At 46.6% G+C, this 20,934-nt stretch overlaps 1 protein-coding gene across 1 annotated transcript; it reads left to right on the top strand.

Annotated features, from left to right (window-relative positions):
- The first annotated feature begins 6,842 nt into the window (after positions 1-6,842).
- On the top strand, positions 6,843-15,896 carry LOC124690946 (phosphoenolpyruvate carboxylase kinase 2-like). Its single transcript, XM_047224259.1, has 2 exons — positions 6,843-7,339; positions 14,960-15,896. The coding sequence occupies exons 1-2, from the start codon at positions 6,843-6,845 to the stop codon at positions 15,894-15,896; spliced, it is 1,434 nt and encodes a 477-aa protein (XP_047080215.1).
- The last annotated feature ends 5,038 nt before the right edge of the window (positions 15,897-20,934 follow it).

Raw genomic sequence — 20,934 nt, forward strand, 5'->3', positions numbered from 1 at the left:
AACTAGGCTTTTCGGTCATAATCGAATTTGAAGAAGATGGATATGAATCTATTTAGGTTGGCAATGCCACCGCCAAGCGGGACCCACTGGCACATTTCCATCGTATTCCAAAACTCCTCCCGATAGAACCCTAGCAGGCGTTCGCCGCCACTCTGCTGCCACGGCCTTCCCTTGCAACGCTGCCTTCATCCCTCCAGATCTTCGACCCAGTCGTCCTATCCAGGCCCTAAACTCGAGCACCTCGTCCTGCCTCCTCGACCGGGCGTCCTCTCCTGCATCCGAGCTCGTCAACGCCGACCCCATTCGGCTACCCCAACCTCCTCCACATCTGCTTGACTTCGTTGACCCAGACCTTGGCCATGCAGGCCGGCGCTTCTCCGACCTCTCCTACCCAGGGTCGGCCTTATGTTTTTCGGGGCCCTTGGGCGAAATCAACAAAAAGGCCCCTTGAGGCTAGATATATGCCTACTTTAAGTTTATACACATATTTTCGATAGACATAAAAATAATAAAATGGTAGAAAAATATAATAAGTGTTTTCTCAAATTTCCCTAATAAAAATAATAAAATAGTATAAAAAAAGTAATATGCAACTGAAACATTTGGATAGCAATCGACTGAAAAATAAATATTTAAAGCACCCCTCTGCGATTCAATAAACTTATTGGCTAGCTTTCTCTTTTTCTTTACCCGACATTTGTTTTGGCATTCTAACACCTATAACAATGAAGGAATATACATAAAATTAAATGGTAATTATTAAGAGAGTAATCATGGATTTAGATGAAAACTTAGATTGAAGATTTAATCATGTGTTTACAGAGGGGCAGGACGGCAGGTTGCTGATCGACGAGCGGTTGACAGGGCTAAGCAACCAACCAGCAGGGAGGGCGGTTGAGCCGAGGCGATCGACAAGACGTAGATACGAGGAAGACATACGAACTGGCGATCGTCTATGTTCTTTTTCCCATGGAAATCGACCGAGGCAGGGCCAACCCTTGGCCACGCATACTGGTAGCCTCTTGTTTTTTCAAGGAAACCAATTCGTTCCTGACAAACCAAGGTTATGCATACTGATGGCCTCGTGGAAGACTTCCGATGGGAGTTGGACCGATCAGTACTTCTTCCAGCTTTTTCTTAGTGGGCATATTCACTTATATTACAGTAATTTTTTCAGCTCATAGTATAGAGAAACTCCGATCCTGGGCCCCCACCCGACCTGGGCCCTTGGCGGTCGCCCATGGCTGCCATGGGTCAGGGCCGGCCCTGCTCCTACCTCCCTGTTTCCTCGAGCCGGAGCTTCGTCGTTCGTCACCTGCTTTTCCAAGCCCCATAGCACACCCTGTTTCTCCAATTCTGTGGGCCTACTGCATATACAAGGCAACATGATTAGACGAAAATACACCAAAACTTATCTCTGTTTCATCTCCAATATATGCAAAAATTATTCGGAAAAAAATCATGACGTCCCAACCTAACTTTTTTCAGAACTAAAATCAACCCAGCCTACTAACCAGCCCAACAACCTGTCAAACTTACGAATAATGGGCTGAGATTCTTCATCTGCACCTTGGCCAAATATCTTGCTTTTTTGGCTTCCGACCGAATTGGCAGACAGAAGCTGCACCGGACGTTTCCAGCTCCTCATATCCATTTTGAGTTAGCTCAAAATTAAAATCCATTTTGAGAAGCTAGCGATTGGGTTGGAAGCTGATATTTGGTGCGCGATTGTGATGGCGCGCGCGTGATTTTGCAACATGGCACCTACACGCCTGGACTTCTGTTCAACGGTAAGGTGGTCCGCTGAATTCCAAAAGCCACAAGATCTCGGGGCGACGGCTGGCTCGTCGTCGTAACTGGAATCTGGAAACTTACGACCTTTCTGCTCTTTTATTCATGTACGTTCGTCGGTCGTGCGTTTCCGCGACGACCATTCCTACGCGCCACTTCGGTGTGATCGATCGATCGGGTACCATCGATCTAGGATGCCGCTTCACCGGGGAACACGAGATGCGTGCACATGAATTTTATTAATACTTTCTTCGTGTCAAAATAATTAATTTAGATTTGTCTAAACACACATGTACTCCAAGAGATTTTAACTTAGAGTTTGTCTACATTTACATTTATCTACACACTAAAACAATCTTGATACATGTGTATTTGGATAAATCTAAATCAACTAATTTAGGACGGAGGGAATATTTCCATAGGTCTATCAAACTTTCAGATCTCGTACTATGGAAGAAAATGAGTCTAGCTCATTTGGTTAGGGAAGTGGATGTACAACTCAGCCACCCAGGTTCAAGTTTCCAGAGACGCAAATTTGGGTTCTTATTATTTAAAAACAAAAATTATTGTAGGGGCTTCCCCTACAGTATTCCTTAAAAAAACAGCCGTGATGGATCTAGATTTTAGGAGTACAACAACAAGCTAGTAATTAATTAATTAATTGAGCGAAGAAAGCAAAGAATACACATGGGAATATGGGGTTAGGTGGACCTGATTTTCCAAGAATCGAATAAGTCATATATTAAAGTTTTAGCATTTAATTAAAATAGAATCACACACTATTACATTAATTTATAAGAATAAATATGATCTTATGTGGACTACAAAAAAAAATAGAACATTACATTTATTGCACGGTTAAAATATGGCTCTTGTACCATCACATGAACTCTTGGTGTATTTTGTACAAGTAAAGTACTTTTGTATTTTAATTTTTAATTTAACATATATACATTATCTAAACGCCTATTTTATCTGCTATTTTTAAAATTGCATGGCATGCATCATGCATGCCCAACCATGTTTGTGCTTGTTTGTCCCATGTTTGCATGTGTTTACTTCTACATCGTAATGTCCAAATTACAATCTACTACTCCGACTAATTAGTCGGCCAAAGCCAACTCAACCACTCATAATGTACCGCCGCTTAACAATGTACCGCTCCTCCAATGGGAGCAACACGAGTTGTGCAGCATACATACACGGTTCTCTCACTTGCATGACGTACCGTTCCTTGGTTTATTCTCGTTTCAAAATGAAAAGTCCGTCTTGGATTGCATATAAAATGGAGTCAGGGCACAGATGATCACTGCCCCGCTTCTGCCCTGCCCAGATGGTTCGCAGCTCTACTGATCAGGACAGCAGTTTTTTAAATACAAATGGCATACGTATTGCACGAGAAATATTGCGTAGACCGCGTATTCGCTCCAGGAAAAAAAAAACTAGCGTATAACCGGCGTCGAGCCTAAGCATCCACTAAGATAAAATCCTGATGTGGTGGCGTCATCGAGCATGCCGGCGTTATGATATCTAACTTTTTTTTTTTTTGCGAATGCTCGCTCAGCGTTATGCTACCTAACTTGGCAACACGTATCTACATAAGCACGCGCGACGGCAACATGCTCGACTGGTTTGCTCGAATTATCGGCGGACGGCTAGGTTGTTAACTGCATCCTCTCCTCTCCTCACATACTCGACTTGTTTGCATATTAATAGGATTGATATGATACTACTATCACATACTATATTTGACTTAATATATATGCGGAACAATAATGTTTATGACAGTTGATACACTAAAAAAAATACATCTTATGATGAACCTACTGATATTGTTAGCATCCCTATTTTCGTGTCTACACTTAGTTCTACTTGGAGAATGTTTATTTTTAGCTAAATATATACGTCTTGCTATATGGAACCGAGGTATTTGAAACATGTAATCACCCGATAAACTAGGATGTATTATTGTACTCGACTGAGTTAGCTGATAGAGAAAGGCACAGGCCAGTATATATACTAATTAACCCTGTGTGTGAAGAGACAATTTCGTTGCGTTCTTCTAGTCGTGAGGGTGGACAGAGTGGAGGTGGACCATTTTAGCATGCAACTAGGAGTAATATTTCCTTCCCCTGGTCTTGTCAACTGTCAACCACCGGGCTGGGTCCCACGCAAAAGCATGCTAGTCGTTTCCATCGGCTGCTTAAGAAAATGATCAAACATGTATCATGCGAGAAGATATCATACACATTTCGGTGTTCCTAAACAATGGCTTCGTGTCGTTCTCGATGGTTTGTTCACTCAGGTCTCTCCTCTGCATCGATCGGCCCACGCCTACAGCCAGAGATTCCAGAATATCCAGATGCAAATTCCACTGGGAGAGAATATGCCTGCGCTCACGGCATGTATATTCTGGGGACGTGGAGCCGTGTGGCGATCCCGGCGGAAGCCGCTGCCGTCGCCGGCTTTGTCAACCAGCACCGGATTGAGGATTCCAGATGCCGTACGCCTGCACGGTCTCTCCAAATGGTCGGCGACGTTTGTTTTGTCCTGGACAATGATTTCCCCACGTTGTTGCTGTGTGCTGCGCGGTGAATTTCGGGTCGTGACGGCAGCCGCTTCAGCTGGACCGCACCTCGAATAACTTCCGCCGTTCATAGGTACGTACACAGCGGAAGCCCGGAACAGAGAACCAACGCAGACATTCGTCCCATGTTTGCATCTGCCTCCGCATTATCTTATCCTGACAAACCTTCCATAGTTCCATTGGCAATTTAACGTGTTACTCCGTATAATATAATACTGACATACATGCCACATTTGCCCAACTATTGAGTCCATAATAGCATCGAAGATTTGTTTACCAAGAAATAAGCACTTCCAAATAAAAGAGGGCAACATCAACTGGTTCGAGGATATACCGCTTGTGACATGTGCCATAACGGCATAAGGGCCTTGGACCTTCCAATATATTGGAAATTACATTGTTAAGACTTAAGAAAGCTCTTACAATGATGACCTATACCCGCAAAAAAAAATGATGACCTAGAATAGCTTCGTAAAATTTTACGTTTAGCTTCACTTCATTTTCATACAAGAGCCGCAAGTACATATTGACAACTTATAACTAGTAAACTTTCTACTTACGGCCAACAATCTTAACAATTTTATACTCTAGAAGTATCCATCAAGATTGTTACTCATGTTTTCATGTGGGGTTACTCATGTATTTAAAACATTATACCAATATATGTAAGAATACTATGGATACCAGCATATATAAAATGCTATTAATCATTAGGTGGGACACATTAATTTAGAGATGAATTATATTTTGTGATTTTAAAATATGATTAGTAAATATTTGAAAATACAATATCAAATTAATGTGAAAATATTTGTAATGGTAAATACACGAAACATATAAGAAATAATATGATATATTGGTTTTCATTAGTGGACATCATGTTTAATACTATATAGTTATAATAAAGAATGAAGGCAGTGCAAACATTCATTTATCAAATTTAATATATATACATATTTTGTGTTATAACATGTTAACAAGAAGTTAAAATGTTCAATATAAATAACTAGAAACCATTATGGTTGACACAAAATATGTTCAATATAAATAACTAGACCCTATATTTTAACTTTGTTGAATTGGGTCAACCATTTTTTGGGATTTAGTAAATTTGTCAGTCTTTAAAAATAAATTAATGCATGTCATAATCCATGAAAATATTATGAATTTTCTATCAATTAGCCGATCTCAGCGTTGCAATTTTATGGTATATAATGGATGGACTTGGAGAAGGACAATCAATCTATCTCTTTTGGTGTCTTTGGCAAAAAGGACCACCCTATCCAGTGAATTGACAAAAAAGATCACCTATGAGTATAATTGACAAAAAAGACTACCTTCGGCGTGGCGGCAGTGCCCCCAGCCGACACGTGGCAACATGCCGCCCTAGCCTATGGCGGCAGGCCTTGCCGTCGCGTGCCCTGGCGGCACGTTGGCTTTTGACGATCGCCGTGAGTGGCCGTTTGCCCTCGTGGGCCATGCCGCCACATCCATCGGCGGCAAGGTCTGCGCGCGTGGAAATCCTGCTGAGCCGATCGACGCAGCAGCTCGTTTGGCCAAACACTGTTTCGTGATTTTTTTTCGTGATGGCTTGTGCAAGGTGACACATCTGACGAGACAAACTACCCTTATTTTCAGAGCACTTTGCACTGTACTGTAATATACCGCTGTTACTCTCTCTTCTTTAGTGATTTTGTTTTGTGATGGTACGGAAATTAGACTAAAATTTGTAGACATGAAATGACATCCATCGTTACTGCAACCGAATTAGCACCGAAAGCGATTAATTTTCATGGTTAGCTTCTCGCACGACCGCATTTATTCGCATGCTGTAAGAGCATCTCTACTAGAGCCCGAAAAAACGCAAATCGAAAAGTACGAGTTCAGTTCACTGAAAACGCGGGCCTCCCGGCGGGCCGCCACGTACTCCCGTACCTGGCGGACGGCGTCGGCCTCCTCCAGGCGGAAGCGCGCCCTCGCCTCCGCCTCGCTAATGGCGAAGGTCTGCGCCATCACCGCCTCCTCCTCGTCGCTGCCGTGGATGTAGTCCCCGACGGAGAAGGTTGGCGAACGAGCGGGGACGAGGTCGTCCTCCTCCATGCTCGCCGCCACGGGTAGCCGCGGTGCGCGGCTCGACTGCCCGGCGTCCGCCGCCTCCCTTAAAACCCTAGCGACGCGCACTTCCCTCTGTTCCCCGCCCTCCAACCCTAGCCGCCGCCGTCCAAGCCCCGCGCAAACCTCCCACGCACCCCGCCGACGATGGCGCACAACGACCAGGCCGACGGCGGCGGCATGCGCTCGACGCAGCTGTCGTTCGACGAAGCCGACGTGCTGTACTGGCACCGGATCCCCGTGCCGCATACAGTTCAAGCTGCCGCACGGCTGGCACGTCTCCAACAGCGGCTTCGCCGTGCCGCCGCGAGGAGCACAGATGTGGGCCCTCGCTAGGGAACGACGGGCCTTGATGACGCCGGGGGAGAGGAGCCTGCCGGAGAACGCCCTCGAAAGCCTGAACTGGGAAAAGCGCTTCATTACCGAGCGCGCCGAAGAGGTCGCGCGGATGGACAATCCCTCCGGCGGCCGCTTCAACAACGCCGACCGCCGTGCCTGGTGGTACGGGCGCGACATCGACCGCACGCTTCGGGAGTACGGCTACCATCCACGCGTCCGTGGGCAACGGGAGCCGGTCTACTTCCCGCAGGCGGCGACCATGGCGTCGCCGCCTACCAAGCAGAGGGCGCCGGAACGGACCGCAGCGTCCGGAACCTCGCGCACGGAATCGTCCGCCGTCGGACGCACGCGCTCGGCCGCGCCCGCACCTCCTTCCGGACGCGTCGTCATCCGCGACAACGCCAGGCGCGCCTCCTCTGCTCCGGCTCATTGGACGATTGGGTCGGGCCGCCGCTCCCGCGTCAAGGAGGAGGACGCCTCGCCACCACTTCCGCTGGCGAAGAAGACGTGGTGGGAGAAGGAGGCCGGGGCGCAGGCGGCCCTCCGTTGCGACGGCGACGAGGAGGAGTTCCCCGCCCAGAGCTTCATCGTCGGCCGCTCCATCGACGAGGATTACCGCCACATCGCGATCGACCCACGGCAGGCGGCGGTGTGGTCCGCCAGGGACCACGGCGCCAACTTCGTCGACCTCGCCGGACCATCCGAGCTGCCGGCGCCAAAGGAGGAGAAGGCCGACGAGGAGGAGGCCGACGACGTCGACAGCTGGTCCTTCTCATCCAGCGGCGACGAAATCGACTTCAGCGCCTTCGACTCCTCGCGCCGCTAGATGATTATTTTTAGTTTTTTAGTTTGAAATCGTGTTAAATTTGTACAAATTTCGTTCGAACTACGTATGAATATCGTGTCACAAATTTATATTTAAATTTATAAATATATCGGGGTCTCCTGTTTGGGGGCGCCGGTGTGGGAAGAGCGTCCCCAAATGGAGGATGGAGTGCCGGCCCCCTCCAAACGAAGGTGCCGACGCCCTTGCCGACGTCTATTTAGGGGCTACCGGTGGAGATGCTCTAAATAACATCTAGATACATCTAAATTTTGACAAATCTCGAACTAAGTTTAATGGAACGGAGGGAGTAGATTTCTGAAGAAAAAAAACAAAATTAGGCGGGAATCTCGATCTTCTTTTCCCTTCTTTTAGCCGAGCCAGCTAATGCATTTGCTTGTAGAGAGATGCTTCGGTCAGGGATTTCCGCGCGCGCAGATGTAGCAGGCCCGGGCAACAACTTGCCGCCACCTACTGCGGAGGCAGCCTCCACGCAGAACTGCCTCCCCTCCGTATGGCGGCATGGCCCATCAGTACCAACAGAGACTAACGGTGGGCGTCAACGGAAAACGTGCCGCCACAGCCAGTGACGGCAAGAAGCTGCCGCCAGTGACAGCGACGGCATGTAATACGTGTCGGCTGGGGGGCCTGCCGCCATCGAGGAGGTGGTCCTTTTTGTCAAATATACTCACAGGTGGTCTTTTTTGTCAATTAATTGGGTAGGGTGGTCTTTTGTGCCAAAAATCCATCTCTTTTGTTATTGACTCAAATAATTTTACCGCGACTTAGTCTAGACAAGGGTGCAGGCTTTTGAAGTTTATTTAAACAATTAATATCCATTCTCCTAAAGAAGAGACAATTTTAAATGTTAGTTTGAATTATAGGTAGAAGCAGATATTATATATACATCATTCATCTAAAGCTGAAACTAAGAGTCACAAAACTCATAGTGATTGTACTTTATAGTAGGTGGTCGTAATACTGTGTTTTCTATATATTCACTCATTTCCAATCTACATGGAGCTAAACGAGAGATTGAACGGAATTTGCAAGCCGGATGAATATAAAGTTTAAATGACCGAGAGCGTGACTTGTGTGCATCGGTAGCCCAGCGGGGTGCTAGCTAGCCCCTCTTAACAACACATCGTTCACCCAGTGGCGGAGCTTTTGTTGGAACAAAACCTACTATCCTGCCTAGTGTCGCCTACTCGTACTTGGGCACTCAGCTTGGTTATTTATTTTTTTTTCCCTAAATTTGTAGTTAGTAATTTGTAGCATCTACTTCACTGAATTGGGAATTCAGCCATCAAAGTTTGTAAACCAGGAAGGTCACTCATAGTCTCACAGAAAAATTGACTTCGTCAAGAAAAGAAAAAGAGATGAGACAAATGAAATACTACTTCCGTCTAGGAAAATTGTATTAGATTTGCCTAAATTTGTATATTTCAACATACTATAGTGTCTAGATACATTACATGATAAATCCGAGATACAACTTTCATAGGACGATGGGAGTAGTATGGTTTGGAACAATGCTTTGTGTTTTTTTTTCGCTTGGCCCGCCCATGATTTTTTCCAAGCTCCGCCACTGCATTCACCCAATGAGCGCAACAGTAGTGTCGTAGCCACAGCTCTCTCACTCTCATGACGTTGATCTTGCACTTGATGGGCGGAGAAGGTAATCCTATGCAATTTCTCACTATCCAAAATCCAACTTAAATTGCGTGTAAAATATGGAACGCGACCACACATACAATTTTCGTCCCACACTCCTGCCATGTCTCCACATGAATGGTTCACAAATCGCAACTCAGTTGACCATGATCCGTGACTTCGAATACACGATACCGTTCTATAATTCTCAAGCAAATGCGTATTCCGCTCCAAGAAAAAGTTAGTACATCAAACCATGATCCGTGATTTCTGCACGTTTATGCTGTGCCGATCGCGTGCTGCATGCACATGCACGTACGCTGAGTCTCTTGCCGTCACGGCAATGAAAGTCAGATCCCAGCCACGGCCAGTCTCGGCGGGCGGCTAGACGATCGTCCTCGACGCCTGAGGTCACGAGAGCGGTCAGAAAATGCACGAACGTTTTGCTTTATCGGTCACAAGCATCTGATTTATTTCCGGGTGCTGCAGCCTAGCATATGCACCGTAGGTTTTTTTATATTTTTTTTCTTCTGTAAAAGACGTTTTATTACTTAAAAGTTTTGAGCATTACACCCGACATCTGCATAGTTAAGATGCAGATAACCGTTCAACGTTACAAATACTACGTATCTCATAACCAAATAATATACGCCTTATAGATTAAAACGGAGGTAGTAGTGCAAGATGTCCATCACACAGAAAAACAACTATATCCATCAAACTATGTAATTAAGATGGCTTGGACCTTCCTTAAAAAAACGATGGCTTGGACCTCTCTCCTAGTTAGGCGAATTTGATTTAAAAAAAGCTAGCTCATAGTCATAGAATAATGCCTTGGTCTTGTGGGTACTCCCTCCATTCACGGTTTATCTCACGTTTTGGATTTATTTAAAGTTAAAATTTTAAAATTTAATTAAAAAATAGAAGAAAAATATCAACATATATAAAGTGCATATAATTTCAATATATACTCTATGATGATTCTAAAACAATAGATTCATTGTATAGGTATTAATATTTTTCCTAAATATTTAGTCAAACTTCAGAAAAGTTCACTTTGACTAAACCAAGAAACATGATGTAGCTGTGAATCGGAGCTGAGTACAATCTGGCAACGTGTGTCAAGCTCAAGCAAACATTTGTTAGCGTCCTGCAACTATAGATACACTACTCCCTCGAATCAAAAATAAGTATCGATGGTTTAGTCAAACTTTGAACTAGATTAGTATAAAATTTCCGACACTTACCATGAATGGGACTATGGGAATGAGCCATAGTATGGAAAACTAATACAATATCCACCAAGAAAAGAAAAGCAAAGAAACCACCCAGTTGGATCCCATGGAAAAAGTATACTAGTCCAACACACAATTCCATTTCCATCGACTACTTTACTACTAAGAAAATCATCGACCAGCTAGTGATCATATTCACGCAGGGAACCTTTCCCTGTTGCTTTTTTTTTTTTTGAGATTCTTTCCCTGTTGCTAAAGTATGGTTATGTGTCAGGTGTCTAGACATAGAGTAGAGGTTCAGGAATATTCAGATGCATCTGCGACAGTGTGTATAACCAGAAGAGAATATGTATGTGCGCACGGCTGATTGATCGACCGCGGTCCGGCGCCAAGTCGCCGTACGTGCGCAGTTTCTGAAAACGTGCAGCCGTGTGGCGATCCCGGCGGAAGTCGCCGTCGCCGGCTTCTTCAGCCAGAACCGGATTCAGTTACAAATGGGCGGGCTAGCCGCCGAATACGGCGAACCGGTGCGGCGTGGTCAAGACCGAAAAAACGGTCTTCGAAGTTTCCTCCCGGCCGATTTTCGTGCGTTCGCGTTGCTGTCTGCTGAGTGCTGAGTTTCGGATGGTGACGGCAGCCGCTTGAGCTGGCGCGCACCAAACTCAACCTTGGCAAGGATTGTATTCACGGGTGATGAGGGAATGCAGTGGTAAATTTTGTTTGATCGATCACGAGCTTGCCAGGTTGGTTTGTTAGCGCATCTTTAGCCAGACGACCGTGCGTGGAGAGGTGGACGTGGACAGGCCACGGACGCTTTAGCGGCACGATCCAAACAATCTCGATCGCGTCCGTTCCCTAAATTTTGAGAACCAAATGCGTCTACGCGAACAATAGTACGTTCTTCGTTTTCGCTCGGATGGGTCAAGAGCTTGCATGGCAGCGACCTAACAGACTTCTTCCTCTAACTTTCAATGGAGGTAGGCTGACTTCAAAGCTGATAGCACTAATTGCGCTCCTGCGCTGGCCGTGTCGTGAAACTAGCCACCTACCTTCAATGCGAGTGTTTCGGCCTACGTGCCGGCATCCAATGCCCCGTCCTTTTTAATAGGCCAGCGACAGTCATTTTTGTTTCCACAACCTCATCTTTTTTCCATTCCCCACCACAGGTATCCCGACAACCATGGCTGGCGGCATATGATCGAGGGGAGGCCACCTAGACGGCGCGTGGCCGGGTCGAGGTCACATAGGAAGACGTGAGGGGAGAGGGAGAGGCCAGAGTCAACTACCATCGTCCCTGTCGCCACCGAGTCCGACGCCATCGACCTCTTCGGATTTGGCTTTGGCATGACCATCCACTTGGGCATGGACACGTGATAGGCTGCACATCCCTCATAAGTTCTCGTCGATCCTCAATGGCCAAGAGCCCCATGATATTGCGGGTGGCCGGCAGCGTGACCGGCATGTGGTTCGTGGTGGTGTTGTTCGACCTCATTGGTCAGATGTACCTCCACCCAATTTCTTGAAGCATATTGTTTCCGAATATGTATGCAATCACTATGTAAGACTAATTATATGTAAGTTATCCCAACACCAGACCGAATGGATCAAGTCGCTGGGCCCGCGGCCCAAATTCTATTCGTGGCGCGGCCCAAGCGGATAAAATTGATCTATTTGAATCGTCGTTTGAATTGCCCTGCTGGAGATGCACTTAGCCAGACGGATTATCAACTGCCAGTTCTCCCCCGCAGTGACATGTGTCATGTATAAGGCGGCCAGACCTCCATGGCACCATGAACAATTTCCAGACACCGCAAGAAGGTATATCCTCGTCGATCGACACACTCCACGTAGTCAGTGTCGCTTGCATACTGCATAGCCCAACCAATGTAGACGTTCGTCACATGTTTGTATCTGCCTCTACATTATCTTATCCTAAAAATCCTTACATTAGCGATTTGGCATTAAAATAATAAAAATCCATTGGCCAAAACCAAACCATCCACTACTCCTTAGTCTAAAACTAATCTCCCCTGGTGGGCATACTTTCATAGAGAGGCGGCGTAGGGAAACGAAGAACAAACAACGAGAACCCCTATACCTAAGTTTTTATGTTGTCATTTTTATGTTCTTTTTGAAGTCATCCATTGTGAATAATTGGAGGAGGGCAACCATTCATGCCATGAAATGTGATCGTTTAAGGAAATCTTGAAATGTGTATCCTGGTTTTGTTATAAAAAAATTGAGCATAGCCATAGAACCTTCCATTGGCATCTAAGAGTGCTCATAGTGGGAAAATTTAGCTAGTAACATCACACACTTCAAGATATTTTGGTGAAATGGCATAACAATAAATGAAAGAAGAGAGGGAGGTGGTAACTAGCTATGTTACTGTACCATGACATCACACATCCCAAGATAAAATGATCTACAAACTAATAAATGAGACTTCCATGATACCACCTCTATGTTACTTTCTACTATGAAGGTAGTAATATGGACTAGTAACTTATGCATGACACCACCTTATGTTACTCCCCACTATAAGTAGCCTAACAGTAAGATCATATCCATGCACTGCATAACCCAACCAACGCAGACCTTCGTCCCATGTTTGCATTTGCTTCCGCATTAATATATCTTAAAAATCTTTCATTGGCAATTTGGCATGTAAAAAAGAAGTCCATTGGCCGAAAACAACCCATCCACTACTCCCAACAGTTTTGAACTAATCTCCCCTATTATGAGCGGTGGCACCCAAAAACAACATAAGCAATAACTAGAACCCCATTCTAAATAAATTATATCGGTATTTTTAATATACCCCCTCCTTCCTGTGATTTCAGACAATCTTCGTGGTACGGAGGGCCTACAATTTGATGCCAAACATTCAAAAGACCGAATCATTGGGCTAGAGGCTTCTTCTTGCTTTCTCCTGGTGCAGGTCTTTGCTGCTCGGGCATGTAGTCCTTCTTGTGTTGTGTTGCTGCGCTCTTGATGCGGCCGGTAACCTTCTTTGCATGTTTCCGTTTAAGTCGTTTTCAGCTGCCTCTCTGTGCCAAGACTGGGGGCACACTGCGCACCTCTGCCCTCTACAAACTCTACACCATCAGCGGGGAGTGTGATGACCACTTCGAGTTTGTCTGGCGAAATTGGGCTCCTTCCAAAATTCGTTTATTCGCTTGGATGTTTGTGCATGAGCGCATCCAATGCCACAGCAGTCTCTATTGCAAAGGGATCCTCGCCATCACTGGCAGAGCTACAACCAAGGTGGGTGGGGTGGGGGTGGGAGGGGGGGGCTGCCCCCCCAGCCCATGAACAGTTCCTGAAGAATCTGTACGGATTTGGCTCTGCCCCTTCGGAAACCCCCAGGCACATTGTGTTCGAGTGCCCTTTTGAGAGGTAGTTCTGGGCTGCGATGGGCATCCATTCTTACACCACTCTCCGCGTCCAACGCGGCACCGTTTGTGCCTCCCGTCACCAACTGTCTGCCTCATTTGTCTGTGGCACTCGTGGAAACACCGCAAATTGTGTGTTCTTTGAAGGGCTCCCTCCCTCGCTCTCACTGCTCCGCAAATGCTGCCGATACGCTGACGTCAACTCAGTCCGCTCTTTAGTTTGTTGCTTTAACCCGAGCCCACCCCTCTTTGCGTTGGGTGTACTCTCACCTAGGTGCCTAGTCTCCCCCCGCCCCCTGTAATTTGCTGCCATACGGGATTTCACCCATTCTTTAATGAAATGATATATTCAGGCGGCAGCCTTTGAGCTCTCCCCGGTGAACAATAAAAAAACAAGTCATTTCAGCACCATTATAACCTTATGTGGCATCTGGCACCACTAATTCAAAGCCGGGCTCTTTAATCCTATTGTCTAAAAATGTGTTTCTTGGTAACAATTAAGGATAGTAGTTTCTTGCTTTTCTTCATTATTATCTTACCCTTTAACTTACCATTCGCATCTTAAAAATAACATCCATTGGCGAAAAAAGAGCCCCATCCACGACTAATGAATGTTTGTGTGTAATTTATGTCAAACATTTGAAATTGCAGAATAATTCGGTAAAACAATCATTAATCCCATCAAATTCGTCCTTTCAAAGGAAAACATGGAATGTGTATCTTGTTTTGCTAACGATTATGTATTTCCTAATTATATGTTTCATTTATTGACTAACTAATTTCAATAAAAATTGAGTAAGTAATAATGGTCTTGTATTAGTGTTTTTTCTAAATTAGAAATAATATAACGCCCTGCCATATTTCGGTTTTTATTAAAGCATGCAACTGGGATGAGCAAAATGTCTCTTGAGTCTTGAGAGGATTCGAGAGTCCCCAGGAGCAGAATACATGCTAAACTAGCAGCCAAAAAAGATGCAGAGCAGAATATTCGCTTCCCGCCTCTGCCTCTCTGGCATTTATAAAGCGCCCTCGCCGTCCGAGGAAGGCGACCACCCCAACAGAGAGACACGAACCAGACCATCGCGCCGCATAGCATGAGCAACACCGGCGGCGAGGAGGCGCTGAGGCAGCAGTACGTCCTCGGCGACGAGATCGGGCGGGGCCGTTTCGGTGTCGTCCGCCGCTGCTACTCCGCCGCCACGGGGGAGTCCCTCGCCGTCAAGTCCACCCCCAAGGCGCCGCTCCGCGACAAGTCTGACCCGCTCGACCTGGCCCTGGCCGAGCAGGAGCCCAAGGTGCACCTCCTGGCCTCGGCGCCGCCCTGCAGCCCGCACGTGGTCGCGCTCCACGCCGCCTTCGAGGACGCCCACGCCGTCCACCTCGTCGTCGACCTCTGCGACGGCGGGGACCTCTTCTCCCTCATCTCCGCCCGCGGCCGCCTCCTTCCCGAGCACGAAGCCGCCCGGATCGCGGCGCAGCTCGCCGCCGCGCTCGCGTCCTGCCACCGCCGCGGGGTCGCGCACCGGGACGTCAAGCCCGACAACCTCCTCTTCGACGCCGCCACGGGCGCGCTCAAGCTCGGCGACTTCGGCTCCGCGGAGTGGTTCGGGGACGGGCGGGCGATGGCGGGGCTGGTCGGCACGCCCTACTACGTCGCGCCCGAGGTGGTCGCCGGGAGGGAGTACGGCGAGAAGGTGGACGTGTGGAGCGCCGGCGTGGTGCTGTACATGATGCTCTCTGGCACAGTGCCCTTCTACGGCGCCACCGCGCCCGAGATCTTCGAGGCCGTGCTCCGCGGCACCCTGCGCTTCCCGCCGCGCGCCTTCGCCTCTGTCTCGCCCGAGGCCAAGGACCTCCTGCGCCGCATGCTCTGCCGGGACGTTTCACGGAGGCTCTCCGCCGAGCAGGTCCTGAGGCATCCATGGATCGTGAGCCGTGGGGGAAATGCGGTGGCGGACTGAAGACGATCGACATGTTTCATGCGCTCCCTCCACCTGTAGATAGATCTTCAGAGATGGCGACTCTCAGCCTTTTGCCCTGTTCTAATTTCCGGCAAAATCGGCCTCGGACAGAGCAGTGGTGGTGGCAGAGTTTGGTACTGTAGATGAAATAGTGCTTCTCGTGAAGCTGGAATTGCAGAACCTGAACCTCCTAGTTTGTTCTGAATCTGTGAAGTCCTTGTACAGTCTTGTTCAGTTTTTCTACCTGAAGAAATGTAAGTGAGGGGTTTGTAGACAGACTTTGTTTAGCGAAAATGGAACAAAGAATCTTGATGTTTTTGTACACTTCACCTATGTGTGCTATGGTTTCAAAAAACCACCGGCTTTCAACTTTTTGTAGACAGACTTTGTTCAGGCGAAAATGGAACAGATAATCTGGATGTTTTTGTACACTTCACCTATGTGTTGCTTCAGTTTCACCCATCGTTAATTTTCTGTGCTCCGAGAAAACTTTCATTTCTTTCCCTAAATGAACACTAATTGTGAGTACTCCCTCCACTGCAAGTCTGAGAGCTTTGCTGATAGTTTGATCTATAAGGCTGAAGTGGTGGATCTTTCGCCCAAGCATGTTCATCGATCCTGTTTGTTTCGAATCTGTAGTCCTTTGTGCTTGTGCAGCCTTCTTCAATTCTAGTTGAAGAAGAGAGCGTTTATAGACAGACAATGTTCAGAAGAAAATGGAACCGAAAACTCTAGATATCTTTGTACCGTTTCATGTTGTGCTACATCCGTCTATTGTTGCTCCCATAACACGTGTAGTTCGTTACAGGAACACTTAATTCAAGAATCCTCCGCAAGTCTGCATGCTTTCATAGTTCCATGATACATTTACTGACTGCCCTGCTCATGTTGCAACTTGCAAAATCTGTTGTACCTGTGGGTTGATGTGTTCCGGTAACTGAACTTTCTGCAACTTGTGAGCTCTTAATTATTACTATCACATCAAATATCAATCACATGATAGCCATTCTAGTACCTAACTCAAAACACTTTTACTTTTGAAAATACCGCCTCCCGCATCCATCCAATCTTTTGTCCACCAGCTCCTAAGCTTCACCCACAGGAAGCTGGGATTCTTGGCCGCCCGATCCTACAATCTACCAATAAAGCAATGCCCTGTTACGCAACGCCGATACTATACTAACATGGTTATGATTCGGCACCATCTCTCCTCCGTTATCTTTCGCCAATTTGCAGAGATCGTGTCACATATTTTCTCTATCGTGGCCTTTGGGGGTGTTTTGGACATCTACAGTGCTCCAAGAAGCTTCACGATCTTATAATCTAGAAGCCTCCATCAAGATTGTTATTAATGTTCACATGTGGGATTTACACATGTATTTTAAAAGCACTATACAAATAATGTAAGATACCAACATATTTAGTGATGATATAATTAACTAATTAGGTGGGACACACTAATTTGGAGATGAATGTACAATTGATGTTGCCCTTTATATTTGCTGATTTTTGAGACTATGCACGATTATTTTTTTTTAAAAAATAATCTCAATTTATACGAAAATATTTGCAATTATAAATACAATAAACATATAAGAAAGAATATGAAATATTGGTATTTCCGAGTGTACATCATGCTCAATACTATGAAATTCTAGTATGGATGAAGATAGTACAATCCACCATTTATCAAATTTAAAATATATGTATTTAGTGTTAAAACTGGCCAAAAAGAAGTTAAAATGTTCAGTATAAATAAGTAGAAACAGTAATTTTAACTCAATCTAATTGGGCCCAACATTTCTGGTGATTTAGCAAATTTGTTAGTCTTCAAAAACAAATTAATGCATGTCACAATAAATTAATAAATTATGAAATTAAAATTAATTTCCCCAACTTAAGAATCAGAGTTGCAAGTGGATGATCGTCTATTAATCTATCAATTAGATGGATGATGCGTTAAGCATGTTGTAATTTACCAATATAATGACGGTCTAGTACTCCATTTATGTAAATGTCACCCCTCTGTAATGTCATGGTAGAAACTTTTCCTACCACGTATTATCACACAAGCGAGGCCCCCGATCAGGGGTCATTGTTCTCCCAAGCTATCGACACCAACATGGTACAAGGGCTTCTTATATTCCGGAGGTGTGACACACAGAAGCAATAATAACGGTGGTCCAAGTAGTAGATCCGAAGGTGAGAGGGAAGGTCGTCGTTTTGCCGTGATCCAGCAGGAGAAGCTCATGACTGCCTCTCATGCATGATCGGTGATCAGGGTGCTACATATATATAATACTTGTATTTAGTACTAACGCCCAATATCCATATTGAATTGCATAATATATAAGCTAGCTATAAACCCAACGGCATAGAAGCAGATGAATACTGCCCCACTCCAGGCCTATCCAATTATCGATAATGGTCTCGAATCGAAAGAAAGAAAAAGCCGAGGCAGCAACAAACGCACGTCCAAAAAGAAGAAAAACAGAAAGGAAACAGAATAATCAACTAGGTTATAAAAATGATTAACCTACCTGGTGGGCCCCAACAAAATAATACAGTCTAGCTCACAAATCCATTCCATTGTCTACTTTTGCTGATATAAAAAATGATCAACTAGGTAGGTATTCAAGCACAAATTCGCAAGTAGAGCAAAAGAAAGAGGTAATCGTGCACGAAACAAATCATTGCACCATTCCCTGCTGCTAAGCTACGGCTTTGTGTCGCTCTCGACGGCCGGTCAGGTCTCGCCGCATGCAGGCGGTCAAGAATTGACATAGACAGCACGTGTTTAATTAGATCCGAGAATCCAGATGGATCCAGTTTGTGTTGCGCGAGAAGATGGTCGCGCCGCTGCGCTCGTCGACCGGTCGAAGTGGTCGTTACATGCACAGCTCCGAAAACGTGCAGGTCGCCGTCGCCGGCGCAAGCCTCGGAAACCGGCACCGTGTTCAGATATTGAACGGTCTAGCCAGTGCTACGCTGCGCCGGGGCAGCACGGAGGTCAAAACCACAAACCGGCCCGCAACGATTTCTTCACGTTGCTGCGTGCTCAATTTCTGATCGTGACAACGGCGCACTGGACAAATTTCCTACTTGCGCACGTACACAACGGAAGTGTTAAATGTAGATGGGCTGCAGCCCAGTAAGGCAGCCCATATAGTCTACAATTCCTGAAATTTCAAGGCCCATCACGTTGGCAGCTTGGGACAGCCTTGGGGACAAAGTTTAGTCCGCATTCGTTAGTTGGGAGAGAGTTGGAGTGGTATATAAGGGCTGCTGTTCTAGTCATTCCAAGTGAGTGAGAATAGAAGAAGCCCTCGCGCACTCCTCCTCCTCCGCCCGTCTCGGCTCGGCTTGGCACATCACGACACGACACGCACGTCGCGTTTCGTGACTCTAGTTCGAGTTCGAGTTCGAGACACACTCAAGGAAGCCTAATTTTTTGCTTAGTGCACCAACTGTGTTGGGTACGTGTCGACCTGCATGTGCATGCTCGCCGCGTGTCCCTGGCTTCCTACGCGGTCAGGGCGGCTCTCCTCCCAGGGTATACAAGGAGACCGATCAGATCTGGAGAACAGTGCTCTTAGATCTCTCTCTCTCGCGAAGTTCCTTTTGCTGCGCTACTCTCTAGTCTTCCCCATCCCGGCGACTGCGTGCACAGCCGTCCGGGAGAGCAGGCCTCCGAAACCCCGTCCGTTGAGATCCTGCACCGGGAGACGGGCGATAAGGTTTTTGGGGAGCGTCTCGGCGCGACCGCTCGCTGCTTGTTCGTCTTCTTCATCGACGGTTCGGCTGCTTCATCGACGGATCCGACTACACCATGGGCGACATCAACAACTCCCATGGTGGTGGTGCTTCTTCGTCTGTCGGTGCGACCTTCCCGGTCGCGATGTACGTGCTTTTACTCTTCTACCTTGCACTGCTACTTATTCCATGTTCGGATCCGATGCATGTGCTTAGTCCGATGTGTATGGTTAAGTATGCTTGTGCATCCGTAATCTTTCTTTCGGTAATTAAACTCACATGGAAATTGCCTAATAATCCAACAATCCAAAAACCTTATATGCATAGGCAATTTTCACCGTCCGGTTTCTTCGTTGCGCTCAAACCGAGCCCGTTTACGGGTTCTCATTTCAAGAGATGGCAGAGTAAGACCCTCTTGTGGCTCACTTCTATGGGCGTGCACCGAGTTGCGGAAGGTACTCCCAGAGGTCCGCTTACTCCTGACGAGGATAAAGCGTTCGGGGATGCCACCGTAATCTTTGTGGGTGCCGTGCTAAGTGTGCTTGGAGACAAGTTGGTTGATGCTTATCCGCACATACGAAATGGGAAGGAACCGTGGGATGCACTGGACGCTAAGTTTGGTGCTGCCGATGCCGGAGGTGAACTCGTATGCTATGGAGCAGTTCAATGACTACGGAATGGTTGAGAACCGATCCGTAGTAGAACAGGCTCATGAGATACGAGATCATGGCAAAGGAACTCGAACTCCTCAAGTGTGTGCTACCGGACAAGTTTGTCGCGGGATGCATTGTCGCTAAGCTTCCCCTTCATGGAGGAACTTTGCCACTTCCACTGAAACATCGGAGGCATGAGTTTTCCGTTGAGAATATCATGGGCTCTCCGGATGTTGAGGAGAAGGCGAGGGAAAAATACAAACACACTTGGAGGAACCGAGGGACGTTCTGCCGCCAATATGGTACGGAAAAATGCCCACAAGTCCAAGGGAAAGAACAAGGGAGTCTCCCGGACTACCAACTTCAAGAAGAAGGGGAAAACGGAGAAGAAAGATCCTTGCTTGGGTGTGTGGCGAGACTGGCCACCTGGGCCAATCGTTGTCCACAACGCAAAGGAAAGAAATGTCGAGCTGGACAGAACTCAAATTCTGTCGGCATGGTCATTGGCAACACGAGAGGAAGGAACTACGGGGTATGGTAATATGTTACCTACTTGTTCTTTCGGTGTTTCAGCCCACGGAATGGTGGGTTGATACAAGTGCTAATGTTCATGTGTGTGCCGACATCTCCAT

This window comes from Lolium rigidum, chromosome 2 (genome assembly GCF_022539505.1).
Source record: "Lolium rigidum isolate FL_2022 chromosome 2, APGP_CSIRO_Lrig_0.1, whole genome shotgun sequence".
Classification (NCBI taxonomy): domain Eukaryota; kingdom Viridiplantae; phylum Streptophyta; class Magnoliopsida; order Poales; family Poaceae; genus Lolium; species Lolium rigidum.